Genomic DNA, 15492 nt, shown 5'->3' with positions numbered 1-15492 from the left:
TACCATGACTGGGGGTAAAAAATCAAAAAACTAGTAACTAGTAAAATTATGCCACTAAGCCCGGTTGATTTTTGAGGGCTTTCCATTTAAGAAAATGTCCAATTAATCATTAGTCCATTGATGAGAACAAAGATCAACTTGTTGATAACTTGCATCCCTCTTTCCTACACATACATTTGCAAAAGTAACCCTACTATGTGAAGCGTGTTTTGTTTAGTTTAGTGTTTGTTTTTAAGAAGCACAAGCACATGACGGCATGTTTCTTTCCAAAGTTGGAGTTGGAGTTACTGAGGCAGCAAGACCAGCAACGCATGCAGGAGCTGCAACAGACTCTCGCCGACCTGGAGAGGAAAGACAGGGAACGGGAGAGAGAGATTGCAGCTCAGGAAGAACTGCTACACCATAAAGTAATCTCCCCACAGCGTCCAATCAGCATCTCCCATATGGACAGGGCCCAAGGAGGTGTCTCTCTGCAAAACCAACAGGTCTTAAAATACTTATTACCTGTGATCTCTTTAAATGAAATTCGGGATAACTGTAGCCATACTAAATATGTTTAGTTAGAAACTAACTCAGGAGATTTGATTGAAAAAATGCATTTTTTTCCCCCTCACTATAGAGGGTGTCTACATCATCATCCAATCTGCTACAGACATTGCTGAAAGAGAACTCTGATTTGACTGAGCGCTTGAAGTCCATGAGTCAGGAGAGTGCCACCTTCAAGAGCAGACTTGCCAGCCTGGAGAAACAGCTGCAGCGCAAAGAGTCTGAACTTGCCAAGGTCGCCACAGAAACTGAGAACCAACCCGTCAGTGATCCAGTCAGCCACAGCAGGGTCAGTACAGGCACAGATACGAGACAGGCTCGGTCCAAATTCAGAGGCTGCATCCTTCGAAGGCCGTTAACGTCACAGTGATGCGATGAAGGATGTCCAAATTCAAGGCACCTCCAGATGCATCCTTCTGTTCATGGATTTGATGGATGGATCTGGTGTACCTTTAGCAGTCCGTCCCATCCCAAGATTCAGTGTGGCTGAATGAGACATTTTTATTTTTGTAACAATGGTGAATGAAGCGGGACAGGACTACAGTTTTAGGTAAAAGTACATTCAAATATGGCAGTACAAAAATTTGGTTTGCAGCAGAATAAATCTGCAGGACAGACCGTCGAACTTCAGTCACCCGCTTCCGACCCGAAGTAGGTCTGGTCCTTCAAAAGATGCAGCCCCGAAATCTGGACACACTAAATGTTTTATCCCTATTTTGTATCAGGGTTCTTTTTAAAATATTTTTTAAAATCTCGCCGTAAAGGTCAATTTAATGACTACATGTCGTCTAAGCTTTGCAAATCGACCCCAAGTGAAACTAGTTCAACTCTTCTTTGTAAAGTAACAGTTTCTGTTTTCGGTTTTAAAGCTGCAGCGCTACTACGAGCGCTACCTGCGCGCCGAGAGCTTCAGGAAAGCTCTGGTTTACCAGAAGCGATACCTGATCCTGTTGCTCGGAGGATTCCAGGACTGTGAGCAGGCCACTCTGTCTCTCATTGCTCGGATGGGAGTGCGGCCCTCGTCTCCATTCACATACAAGTGTAGGCCCATCAGGAGGTTCAGGGCTGCGGTTCGAGTTGTAATAGCTGTGTCAAGGTGAGGCGTAAATAAAGCGTCTCGTCTTCCTGAGCCCTGTGGCTGGATACAATTAACTTCAAATTGTTTTCTGTTTGTAGGATGAGATTTCTGACCAAGAAATGGCAAAGAGCAGTGAGAAGGGTTGCATTATCTGAAACCATCAATGGACATCCTACAGGTTAGCATGCACAAATTGCAGAAGTAACATTTGGATACACTAAAAATGTATATATTTTTGAGATTTTGTATGTGAAGTGAATGTAAACTAATCCATATTTAAAGTTTTTAAATCCAATCTAAAACGCCTGGTGTGATGTATATTAAGCCCTCCCTGACTCAGTACTTTATGACAAACTGTGAAAAATCTTTAGGCATGAGCCTTTTAAAGCGCTGTGACTCAGTTTGTCATTGTCATGTCTTTTGCAGCACCTAAAGGTGACGTTTTAAGGCAGCAGCAGCCAAAAATACATTTTTACTCGGCACAAAACGGAGGCAGAGGCGACGCCCAAAGAGCTACTCTCTCATTTCTGCCTCCACCCGGCAAATCGACATTCAGACTGCAACGAAGGTCTTAAATACTTAAAAACACACTTTTTGAATTTTTGTGAAATTTGTAAATCTGTTCTTCACCGAGCTTTCCGTCTTCAGGCACTACTCCAGTTCCTGCTTAACTTCTGCTCACTCTGCTGGAACAACCCAGGATCCAGAACGCTCTCTCACAGACTACATTCATCATCTGGAGAGAGTCCAGCAGAGGCTGGTGGGAAACAGACAGGGTGAGTCCAGGACAGTTTATCTTGGTTTTCCTGAAACTGGTGCATGGTGTTCAAACGAGTAACGGTCAGAAGTGGTCTGGCTTCCTCTTTCTCTCTCACCGTCCAGTCGCTGCCCAGATAGGGACAAAAATAAACAGAACTACATCATGTACATTTCTAAGCAACCCTCTCTGCTTAGAAATGTAAGCAGAACATTTTCAAACACTTTTTTTCCAGATCTTTTAAGGTTGAAAGCAGAAGGTTTCAACAGTTCAACTCAGGAAAAATTGCACAGTTAAAGTGCTGGACTAAGACCTTTTTTTAAATTTAAGATGAAGGCAAAACTGTACAATTTGGATCTATCATTCATTTCTTCATTTTATGTATTGCTTTATTATTTGTGACACCTGCAGTCACAAAGAACCAATACTGTCCAGTTACAGTTTATAGGACTTTGAAATATCCAGAAATTTTAATGGGAAGAAAAACTCAAGGGCGAAAAAAAAAACCCATAAATTTCCACACAGAACACTGGCTCTTATAAATGAGAAATTTCAAAAACTATGTGAGACTGTGAAATGTCATTTTCATTAAGATTAATGAAAATTATACTGATTATAATACAACTGCTAATCACACCTCCATATCATGGAAGTGTTTGTGTTGCTACTGTAACTTGGTCAGTGTATATACATTATTGTCATACTTAAGGGTGAATATGGATTTAAATAATTTATGTATTTTGTGTCTTTTAGGTTCTTCTGCCTTCCAGTCTCACCCAAAGTAATCCATCCATAAAAGCCTGAATGTTGCCTTTGTGTTGGCACCAAACTGACCATGCCTTAATGCCTTGAAGGATGTTTATAATGTTTAGTTTTTTTTATTATTTCACATAATTTCTTTTAATTGCATAAATTATTTTTGTATTTTTTTTTTTATGTGAATTTTATTTTGTATGCTTGCTATTTTGAACATGATTTTAAAGACGCAGCTTGAACAAAATTGTCTCATTATTTCAAATAGTGCTTCTTTTTTATGTTGTAGAGTGATTGTACATCTTGGTATGTTTGCTCTGGTTTTATGCTAAATATGAGAGATCAACACCCTATGCTGAGTGAGCAGATCATTGTATCAGGATAAAATGTATTTCCTTGTGTTTGGTTTTACTTTAACATGATTAAAGAAGACACTATGCTCTCTTTACCAAACTGAACTTTTCTTGAGATCTTGACTATTATGACGTATTTTTAAACCAACTTAATCCAACTTAACATGCCTGCCAGATTTTTGGCATTAATTACAATTTAAGGGTTCTAATTACAAAGAACCCTTAAAGCACACCATATAATTCAAAGTAAACAGATCATCTACTGTTTGGTATCTGATAGCTGGTACCAACTCCTTTCCAGAAATAAACTAAGAAATATTTGAACTGGGGCCTAAAGTCACAATTCAGAAACCAAGAACATTCAGCATCTACATAAGCCAACATAAATGTACCGGTAGATGTCAGCTGCGTAAACCCCATGGACTTCATGATTTAAGTTTTTCATCTGTTTCTTGAGGTGAAACCCTCTGACATTAACTGACATTCCTGTTTTTTAAATTCATTTTTCAAAGTAAAACCAGAGAACCTAGTTTTGAGCCAGGACTTCAGCTGAAATAGAAAACAAAACATAATACGAGTTGATCTTTGGAATCGCAAACATTGGAGTTGGGTTGTGTGTGTGTATGCAATTTGTAATGTCACAAAAATAAAAAAGGGTAGCATTTTTATTTTCATTTCTAAGTGGCAACAGGTGAAGCGTGTATTTGAAAAAGTTTCAAACATTTATTTCTCTAATAAGTTGACAATAAATGTCTGAATTAGACATTAAACCAGGAGTCAGAAAAACTTGAGTATATCTTTTAATTAAGAATTACATTGACAGTATTATTTGACATAAATATGTTCCATGGCACATTATGAAGATCTTGAGTTTATGATCACCTCTCACAATACCTTAATGATGACTTTGAGTCTATAGAAAAAATATTTTGAAAGAGTTAAAATATAATTCAGTAATCTTGTTTTAATTACAAGTTATCAAATCTTTACATAGTAAACTATATTAACGTGACAGCGATCTGAAATACACATTTTATCTTTCTGCCTGGATGTTTGTTGCTTTCTTTAAACGAAAGGCACCGCCCGTGATTGCTTCGTTCTATTCAGACGAAGTCAATAGAGCCCCGCCCAAGCGTCCTCCCCTGCAACACAAAACATTCGCACCTCGTGAAGCTGTCACTCAGTGACGCACATCCTGCGCATTTCAACACAGAGATGCTAACGCTGGGCTAAAGCTCCACTGGTAACCGTTGTGTCGTACATTGTTGTCTGAGGTTTTAACCTGTGGAAAAACAGTCCTGGCCCGTTCGGAAGAACTCGTTCCATTTTTCTCGTATTTGTCTGGGATGTATGGATGGATAGTTGACGGAATCTCGTCTCTGTTTGAGCCCGTCACCGGGCAAAACCACACCGAGTGGCCTGCGAGAAGAAGGGGCAGCGGGGAAGGACCACGGCGGGAGGACAGCCACGGAAGACCGACTAAACGGAACTACAGAAGGTCGGTGTCATTCTGATACCTGGTGGTTCCTTTCTGGGTGCGCTCTTATTCCTCTGTGATTTAATTTCAGATGTGTTGACTTAACGCTTATGTTGGTGACTTAAGTTAACCTGATAAGCTAACAACAGTGACGGGGTATGTTTGAAAATAAGTATTTTGTTTGCTACTTTTTGATATTTCCCCAGTTAAGCACATCTTAATTAAATGGCTAAATCACCCACTAATGGCCTAATTAATTAAGTTAGGCGTGCTGAAGCAGAGACTCGTCTAAAAGCTGCAGGGCACAGGCCTTCAAGGCCTGGAGTTTGAAATCTGCTCCTCCTGTTCTGCATGTTTTAGGTGTTGCAGTGCCTCCACACACCTGACTTAAATAAAAGGGTGATTACCAGCCTTGCTGACATGTCAAGAAGTTAATTCAGCGTTTTGATTTGAGTGTGCTGGAGCAAGGATGCATCCAAATGTTGCAGGACAGTGACCCTTGCTCTATATAATCTACTATCTCTATTGATGCTCTTTTAACCTCATAGGATTACCAAGAAAACTAAGACATTTTACATGTATGCTTTCTTTGTTCAACATGAAGCCCAGCTGAAGAGTCTCTGTTTTGAACTGAAGTTATTTGGTCAAAGCTCATGTTTCTCATGAAAGTCGTTACAAAGTATGGCAAGCTCCATTTGTTTACATTTGTAATGCTGGAACTGAACAATCGTTTCCTGGCACACCTCTTGGTTTGTATTAAAGCACAAATTCTTCTGTTTTATTTTTGCCAACAGTGGAATTATCCACTATTGCCTGGATAATTCAATAATTTTACAAAAAGAGGTTAATTATTATGAATAGGAGGCAACATTATAATTTTCCTCTGTTACAGTGTGCATGTTGCCGATGGTGTTTGTCAAAGTGACCCAGTGGCGGCAAAACGACGCAAACGCGGTATGTTGGGATCAATTAAAAATGCCAGGGTTTGTTTCAAAAAGTCTGTGTATTTCAGTAACTGTTGTGGTCTCCTGTCTTTGTAGATGTTGTGATCAGCTTTGTGAAGAAGACAGTGGCAAGCATAGCAGGTCTGATGAGCCTTCGGAGACCGCTGCCTGCAAGGTGTCAAAATCCAAACAAGCATGAAGAAACACAGGTGGGTGTCATCATGTCTTTGTGTTCAAGTGCTGCATCGTGTTCTGTAGATATGGAGAACCCGCCGAATAGAAGTTTTGCTGTATGCCCTGTTGAAGGTGTTTCCACTGGTGGGGTTCCTCAAGTCTCTGTTCTTGGGCTTTAATTTTCCTCAAGGGGACTACACAACGTCAACTTCAAACATATCGAAAAATATGATTTTCTATTAAATAATGGATGCCAGTGGTGCTTGGTCAGTGCTTGATGCTACAGGGCAGGTATCCTTTTCAAACCTTGCCTCAATAGACCATAAATTAAATGCCACATCATTTTGCTCTTATTTACTCACCAATTTTTGACTTGGCATTTGCAAAACTTGGTCTTATTACTTCCCAGTTTTATTATTGCCGCTCGATGCATATTGACCTGGATCAGGTCTCCCTTTGATGGCTCCAATTGGTCCAAACTGTTGCAGCTCATATGTTTGATTTTTTTTTTTTATGTGCAGAACCTTATGTTTAAATGTGCTTCATGGATAAAATATATTTCATTTAAAGCATTTTTTTTTATGTTGTTTTGATCTAGCCTGTTACTCTAATGGGCATAGATGAGCTTCACACTTCATGGCTCAGTGGTACTGACTGGAAAATGGGTAAGTGAAGATGAATATCTCTACACCTGTTGACTCTTGGCTGTATTCATATCTAATATCTGCTGTCTTCTCAGATAAATCTGTAGGTGGGATAAATGACAGGAGCTCAAAGAATCCCTTTCAAAGCACTTTACCCCCTTTAAGAAAATACAGGTCAGTGATCTAGTTTCTGTCCAGTTTGTTCATTAGTCTTAATAAAACATTCAGCACACACTCTTTATGAACTACTTTTTTTGTTTTGTTTTTGAATGTAGTGGAGCCACGCTCCCATCTGGGCTCCCAGAAAGAGGGAAGAACTGGGAGAGAAGAGGCTCCCTTCAACTGCTGCCTTCAAGGCCCGCTATCAGAGTGGGAACACCTTATCCTGAACCGATTTCTAATGGCTACGGACACACACGCTGCCCTAAACCCAGTCTTACTGTGGAAGAGGTATATTTAGACCTAAATTTAGTGCTGTCTGGAATATTCTGTTACACTTATGATGGTCATTTTCCACTTTATCCTTGCATTGCGTGATTAATTATAATCACTCAAGGGTACCTCATTATTACTGAACATTTTTTGTCACTTTATATCTTCAGTTGTGATCTTTGTTTTAGGCCATAAAGCAGAACAATAAGGAGCACTACAGACGCCTACTGGAGATGGTGACGGAGAAATACAGCAAAAGCCAACCGCTACCTTTCAACCAAGCTAAACCGCATGAGTGAGTGTTTTCATCTGCTGGTGTGGTGTTTTCAAAGATGCTTAATAAGATTACCATGCAACTCTTATTTGTTCTTTTTTGAATTGTTCCCTCTCCTAGCGAGTCGCTGTTACAGAGTTCCCACAAAACATCTTCAGAGAGAACCTTTGATTCAGTCTCCAGGAGGGTGGTGTGCACAGGTAGGACTCTCCTCTGGATACCATTTGTCTTTAATATTACAAATGACCCCTTCTATTTGTTTTTGGCCCCCAAACTTGCACTTCATCTGTTTTTTTTGTTGTTGCTTTTTTGTGTCTGTGGAGAAATACGACAGATTTACTTTCACAAGTGGAGAATTAAAACTTTCGCTATTATGCTCCATTTTAATATGTGCTTAAAAAAACTTGGCTAATTGTGATTAAATTAACATTTACGGCCATTTTCTAGTAAAAAACAATCTTCTCTTCTTCACAGCTTTACCAACTGTGTTTACGTACAGAAATACTACTGCAACTAAGGACAGGTTGGTTTTAAACTGCTTGAATTATATGTCCTTTTCTTGTCTTGTCAATATTTTAATAGCTTTTATCTTTCATATCATCAGGTGGGGAGGTTTATCTTTTAATAAGTCATACAGTGAAACCCTTCAGGAAAAACAGCCTGTTAGATATGCAAAGGTAGGCATACATTAACTCTCTCCTGTCATGCCAAAGCAGCCATTGAACCCTGTGAGTAATGCTGACCTGTATTGCAGCAAAAAGCAGCAGCCGATGTGGACCTTTCCACAGAAGTCGCTACTCGCCTTAATCTCGTGGACAGAGATGCTTCTCCGTTCAGCGCCACTGAAACTCAATCTTCCTATGCTTTACATATAAAGCACAGTGATGAGGACATACCCAGGCTGACCAAGGTGAGATTGTTGAAAAGTAATGTGGTGCATTTCTGATTGCATGGTTCCACTGTCATTTCAAATGTCTCTTCTCTGTCTTATAGGAAATGGCAGCGGAGGTTTGTGAAGCTTTGGCTCAGAGAGATTCTAACCTTGTTTTAAGTTCAGCTTTCAAGCTTCGCATCACGCAGCGAGACCTGTCCACTCTACTGGAAGGTGGATGGCTCAATGATGAGGTACTTGTATGCTTAACTAAGATGGATCTTGGCTCTAAACCAGCCCACTCCACTGAAGACAAGATTGAACTCAAAAAATGTTTATTGCTTTGTTTTATGCCAATTTTTCCTCCAAGGTGATGAACTTCTATCTTTCCCTGGTTATGGAGCGACGTTGTGGAGAAAGTGGAAGATTAAAGGTGTACAGTTTTAGCACCTTCTTTTACCCAAAGCTGCGGGGTGCTGGGGGAGGAGGACAGTGTGGAGGACACGTGGCTGTGAAGCGATGGACCAAGGCGGTTGACCTCTTTATGTTTGACCTCATCCTCGTCCCGCTGCATCTTGGTGCCCATTGGGCATTAGCTGTGAGTTTGAGTCATCACATAGCTTAAAATGCATCAATATTTACTTCAGAAATGTTTAGATGAAATTCCAATGAGAATGTAGAAAATTATTTGAGTTAAAAAAAGAAAACTTAGATCAGCTGCTGCTCCCACCTTCCAACGGAATAAATGCAGATTGCTATTCTCAATGTTATATTTGTAAAAGTAACACTTTGCTAAAAGTTCAACATACTTTTCACCGTATGTATACTTTGTAGGGGAGTAACTATGCCTAAAACCCATCAGACGAGATATGGAGTTCACTAGAATGAGACTGGACAATATTTTAATATAACTTTCAAGAACTTTTCAAGACCGTTCCATTTATACTGCAAAGACCTTTATTCTGCATTTTTGTTTTGTTTTTCTTCCTCACAAACTCAATGAACTTTCTTTTCCTGAGTTATTCTACTTTCATCTACCTACTGCATCAACGAGGCATGGTGTGCAGTATAACATGTCCCAGTTGTTGTGGATAGCGTGCGAGTACGATGCAGCTCAACTTACACCTGGACATCCAAATATCGGTTACTAAAGCAAAGCTTTTTACCTCTTTCAGCATCTGAACAACTTGCAGTACTTGCATATTATTTGCCTTCTTGCTGTTTACTCAAAATGGTGGAGCAGTTTGTATTATAATTTCATCAGGCGAAGCCATGCTGACTGCATTTGGCTTGTACTTGCAAGACAGCAGTCGTCTCAATGAGAAATATTGTAATGTTTTAATACACAAGATGTTGTGCGAGAAGATTTTGTCTCATCCCCAATTTGTAGAGATTTCTAATTCACTGATTATCATCTAGACTTCACAACTTCCCTACAGAATCGTCATGCATTAATGTTTAGTCCTAAATTTTGTTGCATCAGTTTAACACAGCCATATTAATAAATCACTTCTTGAGTTTGTTTTGCCAACAGTATTTTGTGCAATAATTTTTAAACCATTTCCTCTTTAAAATGTTTGTTTCTCTCACGCTTCACAAACTTTGTAATAAATTAATTAAAAAGTTAGCATTTCTCACACTCAAGCTTGTGGTACTCCATATTTGTTCACAATTTTATTGTCAAATTGTAAGACAGTAGATTTACAATTTGTTTAAAGAAAAGTATGAATTAAGTCAACTTGTTTTAATCAATGTTTTCATTTTAGGTGATGGATTTAAAGTCAAAGACTGTTAAATCATATGACTCAATGGGTCGGAAACATGACGACATCTGTGATCTTTTACTGTAAGTCTGTTTTCTATTTTATTCCCCTCCAGTTTTTCAATTTTTAGTGTTTGTGTCTTTGAGTTGTACTTCACTATGAATGATGTAGCGATGGTTATTTTCCAGTCTCTATCTTAAAGAAGAGCACAAAGCAAAGAAAGGAAGGGAGCTTGACGGTGCCAAATGGACCGTTGGAAGTCTGAAGGCTGGTGTATGTTAACTTTCTATTGACATAAGATTTAAAAACATAATGGATTTTTTTTCTAAAGTGGAGATTGATGCATCATTCTGTACACAGGACATTCCCCAGCAGACTAATGGAAGTGACTGCGGTGTTTTTGTTTGTAAATATGCTGACTATATAGCAAAGGGAAAGCCCCTCACCTTCAAACAGGTAAACTCAAATTTAATAAAACCACATGGGGTTTATTCCTGAAAAGTGCAGTTGCTTGTGCAGAGCAGTGTTTTTCCTACCATGCTGCCACATGTTATCAGCCTTGATGATTAAATCAGTGGTTTTTAAAGTGTATCATGCAGATTTTGTTCTAATGTGATTGCTTTCTTTAACTTTTTTTTTAGTGCCACATGCCTCTCTTCAGGAAGTTAATGATGTGGGAAATCCTTAATCAGAAGCTGCTATAGAAGATTACACCATCAGAAGCAACAACATCAACTTCGTTTTGATCTCACAAACAATTGTTGCAATTGTTACTTCCAGATATTTGGAGTAATAAAACACTAGTCTTAACTTTGTCTCCTTTTCTCCCAAAGGAGCATAGAAACTATGTTTAATCTCTGAGTTCTAATTGGAGATGTTTTGCTGAAGAAAATTGGTTGTGCACAAACTTTGGCACTAGTGAGTGAATGACTTTTGACTTCACATTATTTTTTTTTTACAGCTTGATGTACTGCTTGAAGTGCCTTTATCCCGCTGGTGGAGCTCTGCAAAGAGCACGCTTTATGGAGAGTTTGTTTGGTTTTTGCAACTTGACTGCATTTTTGAGCAACTTGGCCCAGAATGCAGAGATGATCCTGATGGCCATTTGTTTGATTTATTGATTGAAGTATGTAAAGATAATTATATTTAGTCACAAAACTGTTCTGATGTGTAAAATATAAATGATGAAAATATTGATATACCTCCTATTTTGCCTTTTGTCCAGATATAAATTGCATGTTTGCAAACTTGCTGTAATAACATTTGTTTAACATTATTTATAACTTACCAAATTAAAAAAAAAAAAAAGTTTGTTTGTGTGTGTTTATATGTATGTTTCCTTCCATAATTGGAGTATGACTTATTTGTTCTCCCTAATTTAGAGCAGGTACGAAACTTAAAATTTTAGTGTACTTAATAGGGAACTGCTGTACAAGCATGTATGTTAGTGCTCATGCTTAAAATGTGATCCCATCCCCCTCCTGTAATAAAGTGTTTTTGTTGTTTTTTTTTGTAATCTGAGGGTTTGTTTTTACTAGTCTGCAGCCATCCTTGAGGGTTCTAGTGAATCAGTTTTATTCTGTTCCAAGCTGATCAAGATGTGAGCTGTAACCTTGTAAAAAGGTTAATCATTACATGCTACTTCAGAGATTTACGGGGTTCTTTTTGGTTTTTTTTTGTAAAGACAATCCAGTTTTATTTTTAAAAGGAGCCGGAAATGGCGTCATTGGCTACAGAGCGTTAGAAGGTTGCTGTTGTTAGGCGGTGTGGACAGAAACGGCTCGTTTTGGGGCGCGCTTCAGCACTACCTAATTTGCTTTCCCCTCCGGGCTCATTACACTTATTAAACGGGTTTCAAATTTCTGACTGTAAAATGAGCGACAACGAGAAGGATTTTAGGGAGCAGGTGAGTTTTAGTAACGGAAGAATATTGACTTACGTCGGTTAAGATATAAACGGCTAGCTAGCTTATCCGTTCCCAGCCGTTGGACGTCTGAAAAGGTTTGCTAGACGAAAGGCTTAAGATCTCTTTACACTGATAATCTGCACAACTGTATGTTTTATTAATGCTTTTATACGAATAATTTTGGATAGTTGCATCCCATTACAGAACACAATTATATTAGCCAAGCATGCTAGGCTACACCATGCGGCCTGTGCAGATAAGGAAACATGGTTCCGCCTCATAGAGCTACCATCATTTTAGCACTTTGATCTTTAATTACCGAGTTATGCCATGAATTATGAGTATTAAAGTAACTAATGTATGTGCACTGTGATCCTCGCTTATTTAAAATTCAATGTTCAATTATAAGCTAAGTTGTCGAGCTTTTAATTTTTTTTTCTTTCGTGTTTATTTTTTTCTTTATACCATTTGGTTGAAACAAAAACCAACTTGCCTTATCACCCTTGTTTGTTTTTTTGTCAAGGTTAAGGTGGGAAGAAAGAAAAAGGCCCAAGACGTGTCAGATGTGACGTTTTTAATGTTTGAAGCTGATGGGGTTGATGCATGCTAATGTTTTGGAAGCTGAAAAGAAGCGATCAAGATCTGGCCTCGCTTCTAGTTGTAATGGCAGATGGTAAAAGGGGGAAGAGGAGGAAAAAAGAAGTCAGATTCAAACTGAAGAAAGAAGAAATGAAGGGGTTGTTATGAAGTAATGAAGTGAACGAAGTTATGAAGTTAAGATCAGAAGTATAACTGGGTATGAGTGATTTCCTAACAACATGTTATATTATTGCTCTATTTTACTTTTCTTTCTCCTTGGCATGCTTAATTATTTTCGCCCTTTCTGTATCAAACGCATCACTAATTGTTCCCTCAATTTTGTTAGATGTTTTTAATGTGGATTTGCTAATGTTTTTAATCTATATTCAGTTATTTGTCACTTGTTTTTTCTTCAGTTTTCCAGATAATTTCTATCAAACCCTCTAATCACCAAACTAAGGTGCTGTTCTTCTGAAAAGGCTTTAAGGGGGCAGAGGGTTAACATCTCCCAGCCCTTATGTTACTGTGTGACCAACTTGTCTGTAAAGGGCTTCTGATACCTGTCTTTTATTCGCTCAGGACTCTCGGGGAGGCTCAAGGAGTGCATCCCCAAGAGGCTCTGCAAAATCCGCCAGCCACTCTCCTGCACGGTCGAAAGATGGCTCTCGGCACTCCCGGTCCAGATCTCGATCTCAGTCCAGATCAAAATCCAGGTGAAATAATGCTTCTTTTTTTTTTTTTATCTCTTGTAATGTTTTTCAGACCTGAAGTGATTTTATTAGCCCCAGTTCTGTCTAATGTCTTCCCCCTGTCATGCACAAAAAAACAACAACAATAGGTCAAGATCCCACCGAAGCTCTCGCAGACGCTACTCCCGCTCTCGTTCCCACTCTCGACGCAGACGTTCAAGGAGCCGATCTCGAAGCTCAGATTACCGTCGACGTAGGAGCCACAGCCGCTCTCCGATGTCAAATCGACGTAGACACATTGGCAACAGGGTGTGTGTTACTGCTTTAAAATTTTGTTGGATTAAAAAAATATGGTTTTTTTATTTTATTTTTTATTCTAACTCACTCTTTTCCTCTTCCAGGCCAACCCAGACCCCAGCGCTTGCCTGGGTGTGTTTGGTCTGAGCCTTTACACCACTGAGAGGGACCTGAGAGAGGTTTTTTCTAAATATGGCCCCTTGGCTGATGTCAACATTGTGTATGATCAGCAGTCGCGACGTTCAAGAGGTTTTGCCTTTGTTTATTTCGAAAACAGTGAGGACTCCAAGGAGGTAAGCATGTGATTTGGTTATATTTTTAGTTGCAGTTCTGTTGTGCTGCTATCTCTAATAGTTGTGTCTCTTAGGCTAAGGAGCGTGCAAATGGTATGGAGCTTGATGGACGCAGGATCAGAGTGGATTTCTCCATCACCAAAAGAGCTCACACTCCAACTCCTGGAATCTACATGGGACGCCCCACATAGTGAGTGTTTGGGGGTTGAGGGGCTTCTATTTTTATGCGAAGTATTTAGAATCCATGGCGTGTATCAGGGTGACAGCTGAACCTGTGTGTTTGCAGTGGTGGTGGTGGAGGAGGAGGCGGTGGTGGTGGAGGCGGTGGTTCATCTCGCCGTTTCTCTCGGGACTATGACAGGGGCTATGACAGAGGATATGATAGAGGTTATGATCGCGACTATGATCGCTACGAAGAGCGAGAGTACCGATCTTACAGGTACAATTACATTGACACAATGTGCAAGATTGTAAGATGAAACTACTGACAAATTTTACTTAAATTTTGTTCGATAGAGCTAATATTCATGTAAAATGAAAGTTCTTTCTCCTTTGACAGACGCAGATCTCCGTCTCCGTACTACAGCAGAGGTTACCGCTCTCGATCTCGGTCCTACTCGCCACGTATGTATATGACGAGCATTTTTTAAAAATGTGCTTTGAATAAAATGTTTACAAACATGTTTGATTATTGACGTTTCATATCATTTGTAGTTTCAGTTAATTATTATACGTAAACATGTAATGATTTGTCTCTTAATAGATAGATGGATTTTAAGTCTTTATATTCCGCCAGAACAGTTTGTTGATTTCTTTTTTGTTTTCTTACAGGTCACTACTAGGCAGTGAAGACAGTGTTATGTTTTGGTGTTTGTTTGTTTTTTGCATTATTATTTTTATTTTGTTTTTTTCCCATTTTGACCAGACCATATTTTTTGTGTGTGTGTGTTTGTGTGAAAGGGACTTTTGCATGTATTCATGTATCAGAAAGTTGAAAGTTTGATTTTTAGCCCTAAACATGTGTCGGCAGTGCTGAATTTACATGTCACTGAGTTTAGTACAGATTATGGAGGTTCAAAATGTTGGGAATTAATGCTTTTTCATCTTTGCTCTTCACCTAAATAAAATTCTGTATGTTGTCAAATAAAAATGCTGAATGCTTTTTAAACTTGGAATTTGGAAAAACAGTTTGCGCCAACTGACATGTTTTTATCTTTGTAGGATTTTCTTCTTTTTTAATTATTTTTTTAGTGTTCTACAGTAGATGGCTCCTTTAAACTGTGTCTATTCCCCAATAAATAAATAAATTACATTTTTGTCTTTGTCTGGTGACTTGCTGCTTTCTTTTTGTCATGTAAAATGAAAGTACTTTTGTTGTTTGTATATAAGCAATAAAATACCAGTTTCTAATTGTGCATGATCTACTTAAGTTATAAATAACATCCATATCTGATCTTAAACCTAAGTGTGAGAAAATCTGACTCTTGGGTTTCTGTGGTTTTGTCCTTTTTCATGATGAACAGAGTTTTGTTGATATGATTGCTAAAAGTTGATGAACTTCAATAAACATTGCTGAACCAATTGGATTTGAAAATATTACCTTTTGTATTTGATTTGGAAACAAGACGAAAGGTCATAAAAAGTTGCTTTGACATCACACCC

At 38.8% G+C, this 15492-nt stretch overlaps 3 protein-coding genes across 4 annotated transcripts in view; all 3 read left to right on the top strand.

Annotated features, from left to right (window-relative positions):
* pcnt (pericentrin) overlaps positions 1-3587 on the top strand; it is a 37357-nt gene extending 33770 nt beyond the window's left edge. The window contains 7 exon segments of the mRNA XM_055038524.1: positions 273-485; positions 620-835; positions 1416-1642; positions 1723-1802; positions 2051-2192; positions 2273-2400; positions 3135-3587. Coding sequence (XP_054894499.1) covers positions 273-485; positions 620-835; positions 1416-1642; positions 1723-1802; positions 2051-2192; positions 2273-2400; positions 3135-3166 — 1038 coding nt within the window. The 3' untranslated portion in view covers positions 3167-3587.
* Positions 3588-4672: 1085 nt separating this feature from the next.
* On the top strand, positions 4673-11571 carry senp2 (SUMO specific peptidase 2). The gene is made up of 17 exons (XM_055038521.1): positions 4673-4985; positions 5857-5918; positions 6005-6117; positions 6681-6747; positions 6822-6900; positions 7002-7176; positions 7347-7453; positions 7553-7632; positions 7907-7955; positions 8037-8109; positions 8187-8342; positions 8426-8557; positions 8674-8901; positions 10070-10149; positions 10255-10339; positions 10427-10522; positions 10708-11571. Exons 1-17 carry the CDS (start codon positions 4834-4836, stop codon positions 10768-10770), a joined length of 1797 nt encoding a protein of 598 aa, XP_054894496.1. The 5' UTR covers positions 4673-4833; the 3' UTR covers positions 10771-11571.
* A 223-nt stretch (positions 11572-11794) lies between these two features.
* Positions 11795-15146, top strand: LOC129365357 (transformer-2 protein homolog alpha-like). Of its 2 annotated transcripts, none has more exons than XM_055038522.1 (8): positions 11795-11972; positions 13131-13264; positions 13390-13549; positions 13642-13830; positions 13905-14020; positions 14117-14269; positions 14372-14454; positions 14662-15146. In XM_055038522.1, exons 1-8 carry the CDS (start codon positions 11940-11942, stop codon positions 14670-14672), a joined length of 879 nt encoding a protein of 292 aa, XP_054894497.1. In that variant the 5' UTR covers positions 11795-11939; the 3' UTR covers positions 14673-15146. The 2 variants fall into 2 exon arrangements, with proteins under 2 accessions (XP_054894497.1, XP_054894498.1); XM_055038523.1 differs by having other exon boundaries at positions 11797-11972; positions 14390-14454.
* Positions 15147-15492: the final 346 nt, after the last annotated feature.

The sequence above is a fragment of the Poeciliopsis prolifica genome, unplaced genomic scaffold, assembly GCF_027474105.1.
Source record: "Poeciliopsis prolifica strain line A6 unplaced genomic scaffold, Auburn_PproV2 SCAFFOLD013, whole genome shotgun sequence".
In the NCBI taxonomy this organism is placed as follows: Eukaryota; Metazoa; Chordata; class Actinopteri; order Cyprinodontiformes; family Poeciliidae; genus Poeciliopsis; species Poeciliopsis prolifica.
The sequence above is the reverse complement of the archived record's forward strand: the minus strand, read 5'-3'. Positions and strand labels throughout refer to the sequence as shown.